This window comes from Nipponia nippon, unplaced genomic scaffold, assembly GCF_047370975.1.
Source record: "Nipponia nippon isolate SJK-2023a ecotype South Korea unplaced genomic scaffold, ASM4737097v1 scaffold_5, whole genome shotgun sequence".
Lineage (NCBI taxonomy): Eukaryota > Metazoa > Chordata > Aves > Pelecaniformes > Threskiornithidae > Nipponia > Nipponia nippon.
In genome coordinates, this window is record NW_028262369.1 from 33,190,415 (window position 1) to 33,206,884 (window position 16,470).

At 55.2% G+C, this 16,470-nt stretch overlaps 1 protein-coding gene across 2 annotated transcripts; it reads left to right on the plus strand.

The window, feature by feature from the left end:
• Positions 1 to 226: 226 nt before the first annotated feature.
• Positions 227 to 14,973, plus strand: ELOVL1 (ELOVL fatty acid elongase 1). Of its 2 annotated transcripts, none has more exons than XM_087731640.1 (8): positions 227 to 258; positions 11,206 to 11,267; positions 11,669 to 11,859; positions 12,027 to 12,107; positions 12,316 to 12,372; positions 12,678 to 12,783; positions 12,946 to 13,082; positions 13,504 to 14,973. In XM_087731640.1, exons 2-8 carry the CDS (start codon positions 11,222 to 11,224, stop codon positions 13,756 to 13,758), a joined length of 873 nt encoding a protein of 290 aa, XP_087587766.1. In that variant the 5' UTR covers positions 227 to 258; positions 11,206 to 11,221; the 3' UTR covers positions 13,759 to 14,973. The 2 variants fall into 2 exon arrangements, with proteins under 2 accessions (XP_087587766.1, XP_087587767.1); XM_087731641.1 differs by lacking the exon at positions 227 to 258 and adding an exon at positions 9,208 to 9,346.
• Positions 14,974 to 16,470: the final 1,497 nt, after the last annotated feature.

Here is a 16,470-nt window from a genome sequence, read left to right on the forward strand (position 1 = left end):
GCCCCAACACCCAGCACCGCTCCCCCTCAAAATGTCAGGGCGCTGCGCAGCCTCGACCCGTGAGGCACTGCCGGCCTGGGCGTGGCTACGGAATGGGCGGGCAGCGGCGCCAGCGCCGATTGGCCTCCGGGGGGCCAGCTCCGCCCTTTAGGGCGGAGCTGGCCCCGGAGGCCAATCGGCAGCGGCGAGGGGGGTAGGGCAGCCCTATTTAAGGGCGGGGGCAGCGGTGGTGGCGGGTAGAGCGGGGTGCGGCCAGTGGTAAGTGAGTGCGGTCGGGGGTGTTGTTGGGTACACGGGGGGGGGGGGGACGGACGGACGGACGGACGGACACACACACACACACACACAGACCGACGGACCTCCCTCCTTCCCTCACCGGGGCGGTGGGTTCTGGGTCCAGCCCTACCTGGTGGGGCTGGGCTGGGGGTGCCTGGTCTTTCCCAGGGGTCCTTTTGGAGTTTTTTTTGAGGGGGGGGGCTTGGGAGGAGGTGTCTGAGCTTGGTGGTGGTTGGGGTTTGCTGTTGGTGTGTGCTGGAAGGGCTTTTGGGGCTGTCGGCTGAAGGTTGTTGCGGAGCAGGGGAGTGCTGAGGCCTTAGTGGGGTTTAGCTGCTTTGGGATTGAAGCTTTGCCTGCCAGGGATGGTGGACCCTGCCCCACTGAGGCCATGTGCTGGCTTGGCAGCTGATTAAACAGCCTGCAGGAGTGGAAGAGGCTCCCATGTGCGTGTCTGTGCCCCTGTCACCTGGGATGCTCTGGGGCATGGCAGGAGGTGGGTGATGTCCCCCTTGCCAAAGCGGTGGAGGGATGAGTCTGATGGTCTGATGGGTGTTGCGACATGGCCTTGGCAGGTGGTGAGGCTGGGCGCGGCTGCCACCAGACAGGAAGGCACTAGTGGAGGCTGTCACCCCCTGGAGGGGAGGGATAGCTGTAATGGCAGTGTGGATCCTTGTGACAGGCCAGGGGTGTGTGAGCCTGCCTGTCTCAGAAGGAGGAAGATAAGTGGATTCCAAGTTGTGTTCTTAAAGTGGTTTTTAAGAGCAGCTGGGTCCTGGTGGTGAAAGGAGCTGCAGTGCTGCCCTGAGCCCCCAGCTCACGGCCTGGTGCCGCTGCCCCAGAGCACCCTCCGGGGTGCCATTCCCCTCCCGCAGCCAGGCTGCCCTCCTTTGGGGCAGTCGTATGCCAGAGTCGTCCCCTCTGTACTGTCCCTCTGTGGTCCTCGGGATGCTTTCCCAGCCTGCCAGGAGGAAGGACTGTCTCCCCTTGCATAAACGCCCTGGCCTCCATCCCGGCAGGTCTTTGCCCAGCAGCCGTGCCGGGACGGCGTCCCGGCTGTGCCAGGGCTGCCTCCCTGCTGCTGGCAGGGACGGGCCCTGAGCCAGGGGTTTGTTTCCTCTCCGGGTCAAGATCTGGTGGCTGCACAACTCCGGGGAAGGGGATGGGCATCGCTGCGTTGGCACCGCTGGTGGGGCTGGGGGCAGCTGCTGTGGCTGGTCCCGGCCTGCCCCTCCAGCAGGCGGCAGGGCAGGCCGCGGCCGGGGTTCGCTGGGAGGTGGCTTAACCCCCCCCTCCCCCCCGGTCACCTCGGCGGCGGTGCGGGGCCTCCCTGGGGCCAGCAGCCGCCGGGGTGTCCCGCAGCGGCCCTTCCCCGGGCCCGGCCGTGCAGGCCCTGTTGGCGGCAGTGCCGGCGCTCGGCCGGGCCGCGGCACCGCGCTTCCGGGGCCCGGAGCGGCGGTAGGCCCCGGCCGTGCCCCACCCCGAGGCCGGGCTGGGAGCTGCCCGCGCTGCCTGCTGCCGGGCCGGGGGCCGGCGGGAGGGGGTCCCTGCGGGGCTCAGCCTTCCCTCCGGACAGCGGCGGGGTGTGGGGCTGGTGCTGGAGCCGCCTCGCTGGGGGTGGGAGTAAGGCCCGTGCGGGGCGCTGCCCGGGGACCCCGACTGGGCCCGGCTCCCTGACGCCCTCTGTCCCGGTGCGGCCGCCGGGCTCGGCCCTGGCTGAAAGCTGCGGGGATGCTGAACTGCCGAGGAGGGCCGTGGTCTGCTGGGGTTTCACTGCAGCAGGGCGAGAGCAGCCTCCCAGGGCGGTGCTGCGCGCTCGGCGGCCAGAGAGCTTTCTCCTACACAGCTCTCAGCATCAATGTGCCATTGAGATGGCTCTGCCCTCCTCCTCCGGGCAGGGTGGCAGTACCAGGCCTCCCCTGCTGCTGCAACACAATGTTAGCTTTGAGTGCTGGCTGGTGTAGGTGCTTGGCCTGCCTCTGGCCCTTGCTCTGGAACGCTGGTGGGAGGAGGAGGTCCCTGTCACCCTCCTGCTGGCAGCAGGAGCCTGGCTGCAAGCTCACCTCAGATGGGTGTGCAGTCATGCACCCGGGTCTGCACTTGCTGGGCACCTGCAGGTTTAATAACCATGGCCAAGTGCTCCTCTGACCTTCCACAGGCAGTACTGGACTTGGTCTGTAGGTCTCTTATGTGGGCTTGTTCCTCTCTTGTAATGAAGAGGCAGTTAGGAAAGCAGCTTCTTTTTGATCTCTGCAACAGGCTAAATGAGACAGCATAAATACACAGGCATTGTGACAGGAGGGGAGGCTTTGGGGGTGGCAGTCCATATGCCTCAGTGCCTGGCTGCTTCTTGCAGGGGGACTGTCAGGTGCTTTCCCTGTGACCAGCTGCCTTGGTTCTGGAGTCCTGGGGGCAGGAAGAAGTGAGGTGAATACCCCTTCCTATGCTCAGTGGGCAGTGTGGGATAACGCTGGGTGCTTTCCCTGCTAGTGCATTTCCCTCAGAGCAGCTCTTCCCCTCTCGGAGGCCAGGACTGCATGTGCAGCAGTGCATCCATCCTGCTGTGCTGCCCCAAATTGACCACCTTCTCTTTTGCCAGAATGCAGCCAGGGCAGATTCCTAGCTGGATGGAGCTGACCTTCCCACCAGACCTGCTGGGCAGCTTCTTGAGGATGGTTTAGAGCGTCAAACAGTTGGCTGAGCCCTTGGGGCTTGACTGACATGGCTGTGTCTTATCTCTTTCCTAGGAAGCCCCTCTAGCTCATGGGTGTGAGCTGTTGCTGACAGCCTGTTCCTTTGAGAAGTAGCATCTTCTTGCTGTGTCTTGCTGTGGGCATTAAGCCATGCCACCCATACAACCTGGGCATCTGCAGTCCTGCCCTGCATTGTATTTTCACCTCTGTTTCCTGAAAGTCTGTTAGATGCGGGGATTATATGGTTGTTCAGGGTGGAAATGTAATATGAGAAAAAGTACTGTTAAAACTGAGGCTAGGAGAGTAACAACTCACTCTGACCTAGAGGTGTCTCACACCATGTTTTGGAGGTGAAAATAGGTGAGTTTATTCAAGGTGCACAATGTCTCCTTTCTCTCCTGGTGGAGGAGAGATTTGCATCCCCAGGAAGCTCTGAAGCTGATGTAAGAAGCAGGTGCGTTGTTGCGTGCTTGGCTTGGCACTCTCCTTGGAAGTTGTGGGTGAACACTTTCCCCTTTCCTGCTGGGGTTACAGCACAGTCAGTGCTCAGGCTGAGATGCTTCCTTTAGGTAGAAGCTTAGAGGAGACATTGGGAGTGATGCCTGTGATGGCCCGAGAGGTCTTCTGTGTTCCTGTGCTTTCATATTGGATTTGTGCTAGTGTGTGCCCTACTGGCTGTCAGATGGTGGGAGTACTTGGGCTGGAAAGTCTGGTTCTCGCCAGTCAAATAGGTGAGGCAGCCTGGGCTCCTGCAGGGAGGAGCTGGTCCCCAGGAGCCAGGGCTCTTCCCTGCAGGAGTTGTGGGGCTGCTGTTGCTCAGAGATGACAGGTTGCAGCTGCCACAGCCAGCTCCCCACCAGCAGGACTGTGTCTGGATGCTGAGACTTCAGTTGCTTGGGGCAGGTGGAGGTGGTAATTGGGTCTGATGGTTCTTGATTTCCCTTGGGGACTCACAGGGTATTTAATTTTTGGTTGATTCTTCCCTGTGGGATGGATCAGGTGGTAAGCTGTCACTGTGGCAGCAAGTTCTCCAGCCTTGCTGTAAGGAGAGCTCTTACCCTCTGGATGAGATCAGCTAGCTTGCTCTCATGGTTTGCTAATAGATTTGCTCTGTATACATATGAAGTTACATCTCATGCTGCTTCTACTTAATCCTAAGAGGCTTTCCCTGTCTGTACAGGACCAGCAGTAGGAGCAACAGCCCTGGCTTTGAGTGGTCCATCTACACCTGTGTTGAGATAATCAGACCTAATGCTTTTTTTGTATGTGTGTGTGGAGGGCTGTGAACCCTGTTAAAGGTGATATCTATTATGCTTCAGGCCTATTGGGATCTGTGGTCCTTCTGCTGTCCTGCTAGAGTCTCTGGCATCTCTAGTATTGCCAGGGAACATCCCTTTCCTTGTTAGAAGGTGATTGTGTGACTGCACTGCCTTCTTGGTGCAGAGGGTAGGGGGGTCCAAAGCAGATGCCACGGTGAGTTTCAGGCAGTGACCCCTTGTCTCAATGAGAAGTGGCTCTGGGTTCACGCCTGGGCTTCTTGACTGGTCCAGACAGAGCTGTTGGAGGGATTTCAGGAGTCTTTCCTTTCTGTATCTTGCTTTGTAGACTTCTGATGTCTGTCTTGTCTTGGTGGTGCCTGTCCAATTAATGCACAGGCCTGGATGGGACAGAGCACAGTAATCATTACTGTGTAATGATTACAGACACTGCTGTGGGAATGGAGGTGAAGCCTTGTAGTGAGGCACTTGCATAATGATTAAAACCAGAGATGAATGCTCTGGTATTGTCTGTCCCACCTGCAGATAAGGGTGCTTTGTGTTCCTGTGCTAGAGGGCTTCTGAAGGCTTGACCTATATCTAGAAGCAGGTGTCAGGAGCCAGCCCTGCTTGGTCTAACCCTGCCTGTCTTCCTCTGCTGCCTGCCTAGTTCTGTCCTTCCTGAGTGCTCTCCTGTGTACCCTGGGGGGCTGCTGGGTGCCATCCCTTCAGAGAGGGAGCCCAGCTGTCTCCACCTCCTTCCCCCCTCACTGGTGCTGCATGAGGGAGTGGGCACAGCTCAGTGTGGCTAGCTTGGGAAGGAAATACCTTATTTTCCACTTCTGGAGGTATTTTACCTTCTGTTTCTTTTCTTCCTTCACTACTCTTTTGCTCCTTGCTATGTCAGACTTTCTGCCTAATGTTGCCTTTTCCCTGCTTTTTCCTTGAGTACTCTCATCTGTACTGATACCAGTGCCTTGAATATGCAGCCACCACTGTTGAATGTGATAAGGAGTAAGCCTACTCTAACAGCTTGCCTGATCAGCTTGCCCCTGAAAAAGTGTGTGCTGTGCATATAGACCTTTTACTGCAACGTATGCTCTTGTAGGACCTTGACGTCTGATTACCTGCCTTGTTTTTTTGTACAAGGTTACCAGTACCCTATTGCAATGGGCTTGCACCTTCCCCTGAAAGCTTGCGGGGTGTCACACTGACTGCCCAGGCTCTGTAGAGCTTGCCTGCTAATCTGGGAGTCTCCTCTTGCTTTCCCTGCTTCCAGCGAGCATGGGAAGGGAAGAGTTTAATCCCTGTTTATAGGTTGCTATCCAAAGGCCTTAGGGTTTCACAGCCACTGCATGAGATAGTGTTAGGGTATTAACACACAGTTGGTGAAGATGGGGAAACTCCTCAATTTCAGACAGGTCGTTTCCTGCCACTTGGAGCCAGTGTGACTCCCACACCAGCTGCAATGGCAGCTCTTGCAAGAGCTGTTACATATCAAGGGTTTGAGAGTTTGCATTCCTTCTCTCTGAACACAGTCCTCCTATACTGACTTCAAAGTATGCTGATGCAGAGCATATGGTACCAGGCTGTTAGCCATATCATTTGACACTCAGCATGAAGTAGCTGAGACACAAGAAGTGACAAATAAATGTGATTCAAGTAGGAAAACTTATCTGGTGGTGGTGTTAGCATGAAGCTTCCATGTAGACTTTGTAGTTACACTGTGAGCAGAGAGTTCTGGGACTGGTTGTCCTCAGACTCTGATCAGAGAGCCTGTCCTGAGTCCTCAGAGCCAAAATGCCAGGCCAGGAGAGCTCTACTTTCCTGCTCTGCCCTCATCTGCTGGTATGGCTTTCCACACTTGAAACATAGCAGCTCGTGTTCTGCTGCCAAACTGGTCTTGTGTGCCCTGTAAGCTAGTGCACAGGCATCTCTTTAGGCTGTTATTTTTCTCTTGAGGGAAAACCATAACTTTAGCATGTGGACAACAGTGCTTTAACTGAGTCTTCAATGAGGTGGCTGAAATTGATACCAATAATGCAGGTGTACTTGATTACAGCTCTGCTGCATGTGCTTGAGCTGGTATCCTGAGATGCTGTGTGTGAAGTGAGTGTACACCAGCTGGTTATAAGCCCCTCTCCCTTTTACTTGGACACAGAGTGGCAGAAGGAGGAGATCCAAATCCAGTTTTCTCTGCTTCATGGTAAACTTCAGCCTTAGAGCGATCCCACTGCAGACTTCATAAAGAACAAGGTGCTGCTGCTCAGGGCTGGCCAGGCTCCTTCTCCCCTTGCCTTGCTCGGACTGTCTTGCTGGTTGTGTGTTGTTCAGGGCAGACACAGTTTTGTGCTCCTTGTCCTGCTGGATTCACTTGTGCGTAAACTCAGGAAAGCTTCTCCTGGAGCTGTGACTGACAGCTCTTGGTGATGGTTTGAGGTGCCAGCCTCAGTGCATGCTGTGTGCAGCCCTGTCTGTGCCTGGTCTGGGGCTACCAGACCCTGCGTTGGTCAGTCCCACTCTTCCACAGCAACAGCTGCTGCTGGCAGATGCTTCTGAACCACAGGTCCCCATAGTTCTGCTGGGAAACATGCTCCCTGGATGCACAGAGCTGTGTGCAGGCCTTGCTGGACCCTGCAGTGACTTTCTGGAGCTCTGGGAAGCTGCGCAGGTGCTGTGGTGAGGAGCTGGAGGTGGAAGATGCCCCTTCCCAAGAGGCTGTGGAGCTCAGAGCTGCATCAGGCAGCAAGCCTTGCTGCCAGCTTGTAGGTTAGGGATGAGGGTTGGTTTGATCTCTGGCCAACTGATTATCTCCTGACCTTTGAGGGTTGCTACTCCCTTGGGAGCCCCACAGGGGCCAGGCGTGCTTTAGCCAGTTCAGCAAGGGCCCTGTGCCAGCTCTCCCTGGGGTGGCAGCTCTGTGGCCACCTACCAGACTGTTTTGGTGCTGCCTGTAATTAAACTAGTGGGGAGATTAGGGTGGCTTGCTTTCTCGCTTATTACAGGACTGATTTCTGACTTGGATGCTGATGGCGTAGGAGTGTTGGATGGCTGGGGCTCAGCCTGTTGCTTGCAGATGGCTGCTGTGTGGGGAGAGATGCACCCTGTGAGGCTGTTAACAGAACTAAATGGGTTGAGCTCTGGTCTCTGTCAGTGTTGTGGTTCACAATGCTGTGGTCTGACTGCTCTTGGGCTGCTGGGGCTGGTTATAAAGGGCCTTGCTGTTCTTGCTGAAGTAGCACTAATTAGCTGTATAGCTTGCTGGAAATATGCAGTCTATGCATTGCTTGGCGTAAGCAAGTATCTAATCCTTGATGTTGGTTACTGAGGCAGAATGTGGCTTGGTACTCTGGCTTGCAAATATTGGGAACTTCACTGAGATGTGGAAGTGACACCCTGTTGGTGAGAGGTGGAAGGAGATGTGTTGCAAGGTCTCTAGGTATTGTGCAGGGTGTGTTTGGGCCCCAGGGGTTCCTGGTGCTTTGGGATGCTTGGACCTGTTTGCTTGATTTCCCTTCAGCTGTTCAAGGCACAGCTTTGGGTTCCTCATCTCCTCCCAGTTCCTTGCCCAAGAGGATCAGGATCCAGGAGGAGTCAAAGAAGAGTAAGTGCCTCCCCCATGCAGAGCAGACAGGTACCAACTACTGAGCTGTAAATGCTTGCAGTGTAGCATGGAGGGCAGTAAGATCAGATGCCTGGCTGGGCAGTGAACCTCTCTAAGTGCAGAGGGACACCAAGTGCTGGTGTTGTGCACAGAGGAAATGGCAGGAGTGAGTTCAGCTTCCCAGATGCTTGCTGCTCTGTGCTGGAAAACCCCTGCCTGCAGCAGAAAGACTGGCATGGAGCTGGCATGGCTCAGGCAGGCCCGTGCACTTTGCATCCTCCTGCTTAGTGAAGGTAATGCTTGGGTCTGTTCTACAACTCCGGCTTGGCAGCTCAAGTGCCAAGACCCCAAGGCTGGTGGCTGCGCCTTGGGAGACAGAAGTGTGAGACATACCTGTATCTGCTCACTGAGCAAGGCACACTTCAGCTTCTGTCTAATGCAGGACCATGTAGCATGCCAATGTGGATGCCAGGTCTTACAAAGACATGAAGACCTTGGGGCTTCCCTGGAGATGTTGTTGTTCTGTTAGCTGAATGCAGCAGGATGCTGTTCTGCTTAGGGAAGCTGTAGGTCCTTTTCATAAGGGCCTGTAGCATAATTCTGCTAGTTCTGCCCTGGTAGAAGTCCTGGTGCTTGCCCAGAGCCTATGTTCAGGACAAGTCCTATGCCTTCCCTCACCATGTGGCATGTATGGCTGTAGGAGTGCTGGAGGTGCTTCATGAGACACAGCAGTAAGGGACTTGTTGCTGTTCATGCTGGTGGGGACTTCTGTGCTCATGCTGGCTTGAAGTGGGCTTCTCCCACTGCTTGGGGGGATAGTTGTCTGGGTTCAGGGCTGCTGCCAGGATGACCCTTGTTTGCTGTGTGCAGCCTTCAGCAGGTTTGTCAGGGCAAAGCTGCAGTGTGAGTCTTCTTACCCAAGTCCCCAGTGTCCTAGGACCCTGAATTGTTTTGAGCTGGGGTCCTAGTTGGCCAGTGGTGCTGGAGCCTTGCTGGCATCAGGGTCGGCAAAGTAATCTGTAGTGCCTGAGCTCAAGTGTTTCCCTGCAGTGTGAGATGTAGCTCTGAGCTTGTGGGCAACTGATACTATCTTCTCATCCTAGCCTGCCCAAAATAGACAAGTGCTCCGTAGGAGTTTTGTCTCTGCCCTGGACCTGTAGTGAGGCTGACTCATTCAGTCTGATAAGATAAACAGAGCTAAAATAGTCGGGTACCTGTGCTGGGAACTAACTCTTGAGGGCTCCTCAATCTAGCAAATAAAGGTGTAGCTGCATGTAGTGGTTGAAAGCTGAAACTAGACAGACAAGTTTGGAGCTTGCTCTTAGCCATTAAAGCAACATAAAGCTCAGCAGCTTTCAGGACTTGTACTTACTGTGTTTCCCACAGCTGGAGCCTTGAGTGGCTCTCAAGGATGCTATAGTTCCTGCTATGTTTTTCTGGCCTCTGCTGCATGTGGAGAGTGGATAACTTTGGTGGTGCCCAGGACCTTAAATATTACTTGTATCACAGTGATACTACAAGTGAGTATTACTTGCTATTAAACAACTTGAAACCTTGGGCTGGGAAGTGAGCATCTGTTCTGCTGGTGCCCCTGAGGTGTGGGGGTCAGTTGTGAGTGGGCTTTGCTGTATTGCTGCCGCTGCCTCCAAGGTGGCATGAAGAGCCACCTTCCGTGCTTTCTGGAGCACAGCAAAACTTGGGCTCTGACCCTGGAGTGTGTGGCTGTGCAGGCTGCTCTGGAGCCTTGCTTGGAGGAATGGGTACTTTGGGGGGTGGGGGTAAAGGGGGAGACCTGTTCCACGCACCGCTGTTTCAGAGAGGTGGGCTGGCGCTCCCCAGTTTGGAGGAGCACACAGGGTATGTCTGGCCAGGCACAGAACCAGCACTACTGCTGCACTGAAGTGTTTTGCAGAAGATGGTGAGCCGGAATGGTGTATGCCAGGCCCCTGTGAGGGTTGCTGCCAGTGAAGCTTGTCATGTAGGTGCTTGGTAGCACTGCACAGGGGGTGTCTGCTGCTGTCCTGCCTGGGTCCCAGCTAGAGCAAAGAGCGCTTTGAGCCCTTCCCCTTGCAGTGAAGCTGAAGGAGCAATGCTGGTGCTGGCTGGTGAGGGCTTGAGGTGGTGGTGGCTGCTGGATACTCCCAGCTGGGACCTTACTGGGAAGAAGGTTACTCTGGCTGCAGCCTCCTGGCTGCTGGTCTGGGAGAGGCTGTGTGCTTCCTTGTGGCAGCAGCAATAAACCTCCTGGGGAGACTGGGCTGGGGACCTGTTTCCCCAGGCCTGTGTGTGGGCAGTGATTCCTGTGCACCTTCCTGGAGGAAGGGATAGGCGGAGTGTCTGTTTGGTAGCAGCTGTGGGGAATGCCTCCCTTGCAGGTGGGTGAGTCAGGTGAGGCTGGGCCTGTGCTCTGCCTCCCTTCCTGCTGCTCTGGTGTCCTGTAGGCTGGGGAGAGGTTGGGAAGCACAGGGAGCTCCGTGAGGGTGTTTCAAACTTGCCTGCAGCAGCAAGAGCCTGGGCCCTTCCTGCTCTTCTGGATTGCTGTCTGGTGCGTGCTCATAGTGAGGCCGAGTGTGGGGAGTGCCAGTCCTTCTCCCTGCAGTCCTATATGGTTCTCTTGTGGCTTTCTCCCCTAACTGGGGATGCTGTTCCCTGTTTGGAAGGGCAGTGGAAATCTCATTGCCAAGTAGGATGCATCTAGCCTCTGAGGTGCTGGGTTATAGGGTGGTAGCTCTTGTCAGGAGGGTTTTGTGCAAGAATGTGAAACGAGGAACTTCGAGATCAGAAACTGGTGTTTGTTTCTGAACTGGTGGCTTTCCTTCCTCATGCAGTGGGTCTGCCAGTGATGCTGTGCTGCCTCTCTGGTAGGGATCAGTGGGCAGGAGCCCAAGGCTGATCATAAAGGCACTGCTCTGTGGAGAGTGTGGGACAGCTCTGCATCTCCCCTGGAGACCTTGTACCAGGGTCAGGCAGGCCAGTGTGCTGAATGGGTATGGGTGGCAAGGTTGGTGGCAGTATCGTTCTTATGGGTGATAATGTTGGAGCTTGTACAGCAGGAGCAAGACTAAGGGGCTGGAGATACAGCACTGAGGTTGGAAGCTTTCCTAGCTGGCTTGAAATGTTAGGATCCTGCCTTAAAGGACTGCTGGTGGTGGATGGTAGGGGTCCCAGCAGAGCTGCGGGGACAGGGCCGGGCTCAATGAGGAGAAGTGGGGAGCATATGGCTCAAGTGGATGCTGGTGTGATCAGCTGAGAGCAATGCTGGCCAGATATGCATGACTACCTCTGAAGCTGTGCTTGAAATTTGCTGATCTGCAGGGCTGTGCTCTGCAGGCTGCCCTCCTGGGAAAACAGCTGCCTGATCTGCCCTTCCTCTCCACAGAGATATTGCCACCACCATGGAGGGGATTGTGACCATGTATCAGGACTTCATGAAGAAAGCAGGTCAGTGTTTGGCTCTGCCCAGCTGCAGGGCAGGTGGTACTACATGCCTTACTGCCACAGGCACAGGGGGGTGGTCTGTAGTCCTTGAAGCAGTCTGGATCTAGCTGCATCCTGCCTCTGCCCTGGTGTGGATGCAGCTCTGGAGTTTTTGGGCTGCCTGTTATGAGGTTGTCTTGCCTCAGTGCCTGTGCAGTCCCTCTTTGGGACACTTGTGCCCTCCTGGGCAGAGGGTCTTCAGGCTGTACCTTACTGAGTTTGGCTGGCTTCACCAGCCTCTGCTCCCAGACTGCACCCCCACCTGCACTCCTGTCCTAGGACAGGGTTGCCATGTCCTTGCCTCCATGCTGGTAGTAGATTGGGGTGAGGATGCTAACTGCCCTGCACTGTGGCTCTCTCCACAGACCCCCGCATCGCTGATTATCCACTAATGCAGTCCCCGTTCCTTGTGATGGGCATCCTTCTGGCATATGTCTACTTTGTACTATCCTTGGGTCCCCGGCTAATGGCCAACAGGAAGCCTTTAAACCTGAAGAAGTTCATGGTGCTATACAACTTTTTTCTGGTGGGACTCTCACTTTATATAGTCTATGAGGTGAGTTGTCAGCAGTAGGCTTTGTGTGGCATACATAAAGCAGTTCATGTAGGCTGTGTGGGTGATGGGGAGCCATTTTGCAGGCTCTTCCCTGCCCTTCTGCACAGGGCTTGGGAAGTGCAGTGGGTGATGTGTTGGGCCTCACCCTGATGATGCTCTTGTTGCAGTTCCTGATGGCAGGGTGGCTTACTGGGTACACTTGGAGATGTGACCCTGTGGACTTCTCGCAGGACCCCAAGGCCCTCAGGGTGAGTTCTTGTCCCTCTCTGGGTAAGCGGGGATGGCCTTTAGCACTTGGGTTTGGACAGCAAGGTCACAGCTACTTGCCTCTCCTGAGGCAGAGGACTTACAGTCCCTGGCTCTTGGTTTCACCCCACAGTTACTGAATGGAGACTCTTGGTCACTGGGCCTGTTCAGGCTGAGGTGGGTCTCTAATGTTAACCTGTTCTGTTACAGATGGTCAGTGTTGCTTGGCTTTTTGTCTTCTCCAAGTTCATTGAACTGACGGACACGGTGAGTGAGTTACTGAGGAGGCCTTGTCACTGCTTGCTGGGCAGGGAGTTGGGGCCTGGTGTACTTGGTGCTTTCTTCAGCCCTTCCAGTCTGACCTGGCAGTGCTTCTGCCTGACATCACTGCCAAGGAGGCCACTCTTGGCATGTTATAGCTCTTGAAGCTATGGGGTGACCTAATGCATGGTGGCAGTGAGCTTGGCAGGGGGAAAGTGTCACTGAGATCAGACACTTTGAATTAATGGCCCAGCCTGCTCTAGCTGCTCCCAGGGCTGCAGGTCGTTGATGCTGTTGGGCTCTCATTGCAGGTGATCTTTGTCCTGCGGAAGAAGAATGAACAGGTCACATTCCTACACCTCTTCCACCACTCTGTTCTGCCTTGGAGCTGGTGGTGGGGAGCAAAGTTTGGTCCAGGTAAGATGGAAACTGTCTTGGTGCACAGCTTGAGGAAAAAGGGTGGGGTTAGCCCCAGCATGCTGAGAAGGGCTTTTTGGTCCTACTGGGCTCCTAGGAGCTCCTTGTAGTGCTAATTGCTGTGGAACATTGACTTACACTAATGAAAATCTGTCTTAACAGGGGGAATGGGCTCATTCCATGCCATGATCAATTCCATGGTGCATGTTGTCATGTACTTCTACTACGGGCTCTCAGCAGCGGGACCTGCCTTTCAGAAGTACCTGTGGTGGAAGAAGCACATCACGGCCATCCAGCTGGTGAGTCTGTGCTGTGGAGCTTGGCATGTGCTCTCAGCCTCTGATGTGAGGGGCAGGCCAGCCCTTGTACCTATGAAAGATGCAGCCAGCAGCTGTAGCTGTCTCTTCTGCAGCCTCTCACTCTGGGTTTGGCAGCTCTGGCCCACTGTGGGCCTCTGATAGCCCTACCAGCCCAGTTAGGGTGTGGGTGCTGCTCAGGCTGCTGCCCCTGGGTTGCAGCCATGTTGGGAGGGTGAGAGGCACATGCTGCCTTGAGACTTGTGCCTGCCTCTTCCAACTGCTGCTGACTGCACCTCACCATAAGAACCCCTACTTCAGAGTGGGAAAGAAGCCTATTGGTTTCATTTAGAAAGAAAGTCTCTAGTGGGATCCCTGACCCTGCTCCCATTAATAACTTGTCCCTGCTCTGCCTTGCTCCCAGGCACAGTTCGTGATTGTCTCTGTCCACATCTCCCAGTATTACTTCATGCCCAGCTGCCAGTACCAGTTCCCCATCTTCATCCACCTCATCTGGATTTATGGGACCATCTTCTTCATCCTCTTCTCCAACTTTTGGTACCAGTCCTACACCAAGGGCAAACGGTTGCCCAGGGTGGCTCAGCAAGCAGCCCAGCACAACGGTAGCAGCATCCATGAGAATGGCACTGTCACCAATGGCAAGGTCAAAGCCAACTAGAGGGCAAGACCCTCCCAGAGCCAATGAGAGCCCCGGGGCAGAGGCAGCTGGGACCTGTTCCCCTGCTCCTGGGTGCCACTAGCCAAGTCAAGTGCCTACAGACTGTTGTACCCCTGTGCCCAGCCCTGCGGTCCTCTGTCTGCATGCCCAGCCCCTCTGCTCTGAGCAGCCATGGGCAACTTCTACTGCTCCTGGGAGGGCTTGTGCTGTTTCTCGGTGTTCCTGAGCAGAGAGGCAGCTGCCTGCATCACAGCTGTGGGGCTGCAGTCCCATTACAGTGTTTCCAAAGGAACTTCCCCCAAGTGCCTACATCTGGCCCTTCTGCCTGGGGGCCATTTCCTTCTGAGTAGGACCAAAAGAAGAGACCAGTCCCTGTCCTGGTGCCCTCTCCTCTTCCCTGTCTCATCAGAGCCTGTGTGAATGAGCAGACTTGTCCCTGGTTGCTTGCTGCTGCCAGCTCAAGTGTGAGTGCTCCTGCTCTACCATGCCTTGTGCCACCTTGTGCCATGCCACAGTGCTGCATGTCCCTTCTGATCCCTGTGTGCCCAGGTGGGGGGGGATCCTGCCCTGGTGCATCTGTGCTCAGGTGTGGCTGTGGAGAATGTAGGGGCAGTACGTATGGGTCTTGAGGGCCCAGACCTGCCCAGTACAGTACACATGCCCTGTGCCTAGTACATAGCAGGGGTTGTGACAGCCTGAAATGCCTCCCACACACAATAAGCCCAAGTTGCCTTGCCTTTGTGTGCCTGGGCTGGGTGCTCAATGTGTGCTTTAGCCACACTTACCTGATCCTGTATGGCAACTGGTGGCTTGCTCCAGAGTGGGGGAGGCCAAGCTCAGCCTTGCCTTGGACCACTTCCATTCTGGCAAACTCAAGACTTGAGCAATAATTGCCCCTAGAATCAGCTCCTGGGTTCTCTGGCTTGGGACCAGCCCTGCTCTGGCCCAGCATGAGCACAGCAGAGGATGATTGTAGTGTGCCCTGCTGTGGTGTAATAGTGAGCACCTCTTGCCTCTGTGGAGCTGACTCGGCCTGGGTAAAGGTGTACTCTGCCCTACAGCAGGGCTGTGCAGCAGCTCTCCTGGGCCTGGTGCCCATCACCTGCTCTGGCTGTAACCAAAATCATGCTGGTGGCCTTGAGGATGAGGTGAAGGAGCCAGGCCCTGTCAGATTGGGCTGCTCTTCTATCACAAATAAACAAACAGAAGGAGAAATGGCTCTGCCCTCTTGTTTTTTCTGGCTTGCTGTGCTCAGAAGCTGTTCCAGGTGCATGGTCCTGCCCAGTGTGGTTGGAGGCAGGGCTGGGAGAAGCAGCTGGTGTAGCTGGTTTGTGTGTTGGGGGGAGAGGGTGATAGCAGTGTGCTGATGAAGCAGATGGCAGATTGTTTCCAAGTGCTTTGGTAGAGCAGTGCTCAGGGCAGGAAATGTGTCAAGGCTCCTGTTGTGAAAGTGGCTCCACCCTGTGAAAGAATGGCTGGGGTGGAGTGTGGGTGTGGGCTGGGACCTGGGCCAGCTGTCCAGGAGGAGCTGCTGCTTTTCAGAAACCCTGGGGAGCTGAGGTGTGGCAGAGCAGGGACTAGAGACCCTGGAAAACTAGGTGATGGGGAAAGAGCAGTCTGTTGCTTTCTGCATCTACTGAAGCTAAAGCTGCTGCCATCTCTGAATGCCCCTGCAGCGTGGATCTGTGCAGAACACAGATGAGGCTGGTCAGAGGGAGGTTTATGTTGCTGCTGCCTTGCTCTTGCTAGAGCAGTGCATCTTCCTGACTGGGCTCTACCCTCTCTACTGCCTGAGCCAGTCTGGCTTCCCCTCAGTGCTATTGGGGTGCAGTGCTGCCTTACCCATCGCCTTGTGACGGGGGCCCTCCAGAGCGGAGAGGCCAGCCTAGGTGCTGACTCAAGCCTGGGAAGAGGGGTGGGTAGCTGGCTGGGGCTGCTTGTGGCTGGGAGGAGTATAGGCCTCCAGAAGCCGAGTTTCACTGTAGGTTTGGTTGGGGTGTGGGAGGGCTTTAGTGGATGTCCAGCCAAAGCCCTAGGGCACAGCTTGGTGTGAGGGAAAGCTCTGCTGTACGCCTCAAGGCCATGCTTGTAATGTAGGAAAACCTCTTCAAGTGAGCTGACCTGGTGTGACCAGTGTGCCTAACTGCATATTTAGGCATAAATACGCCCCCATTTTACAGGGCTCAGTGCCCTTCTGTGTATGAAGCCTTAAAATGGGATCTGACTGTTGCACTGTGTAGTGTTCTCCCAGTTGTTGCTGCTTCTCTGTGGGCAAGGACTGGCAGGAGAGCTTGTTCTGGTCCCTGCTGAGGTGGTGTGTAACATTACTTCAGTGCTCACAAGTCACCATTTCAGGAGCTGTAGGTGACAATCCAGCTGAGATAGTTTTTCCCACCTAGCCTCCTTCCCCTCCGAGCTGGATCTTGGTAAAGACAGGACTGTCTTTGCTTTTGCCCAAAATAGTAACAATACTTTAAACTACTTATGCTTGGCATTTTAAAATGGGCTGTTCCTGATGTGTGCTCTGCTCTCCTCTCCCTTCCTCCAATTGTTCCTGCTAGCTGTGATCTTTCCATGGGCTGGTAATTTATACGCTGTCATGGTCAGTCTGGGCTGCTGCTCCAAGCTGAATTCACACCTTATATGGCAGCATTTCCTGGGCCTGCTGGGTCAGTGCCCAGCTCCTTCCCCTGCTCCTCCTCTCTCCAGGGC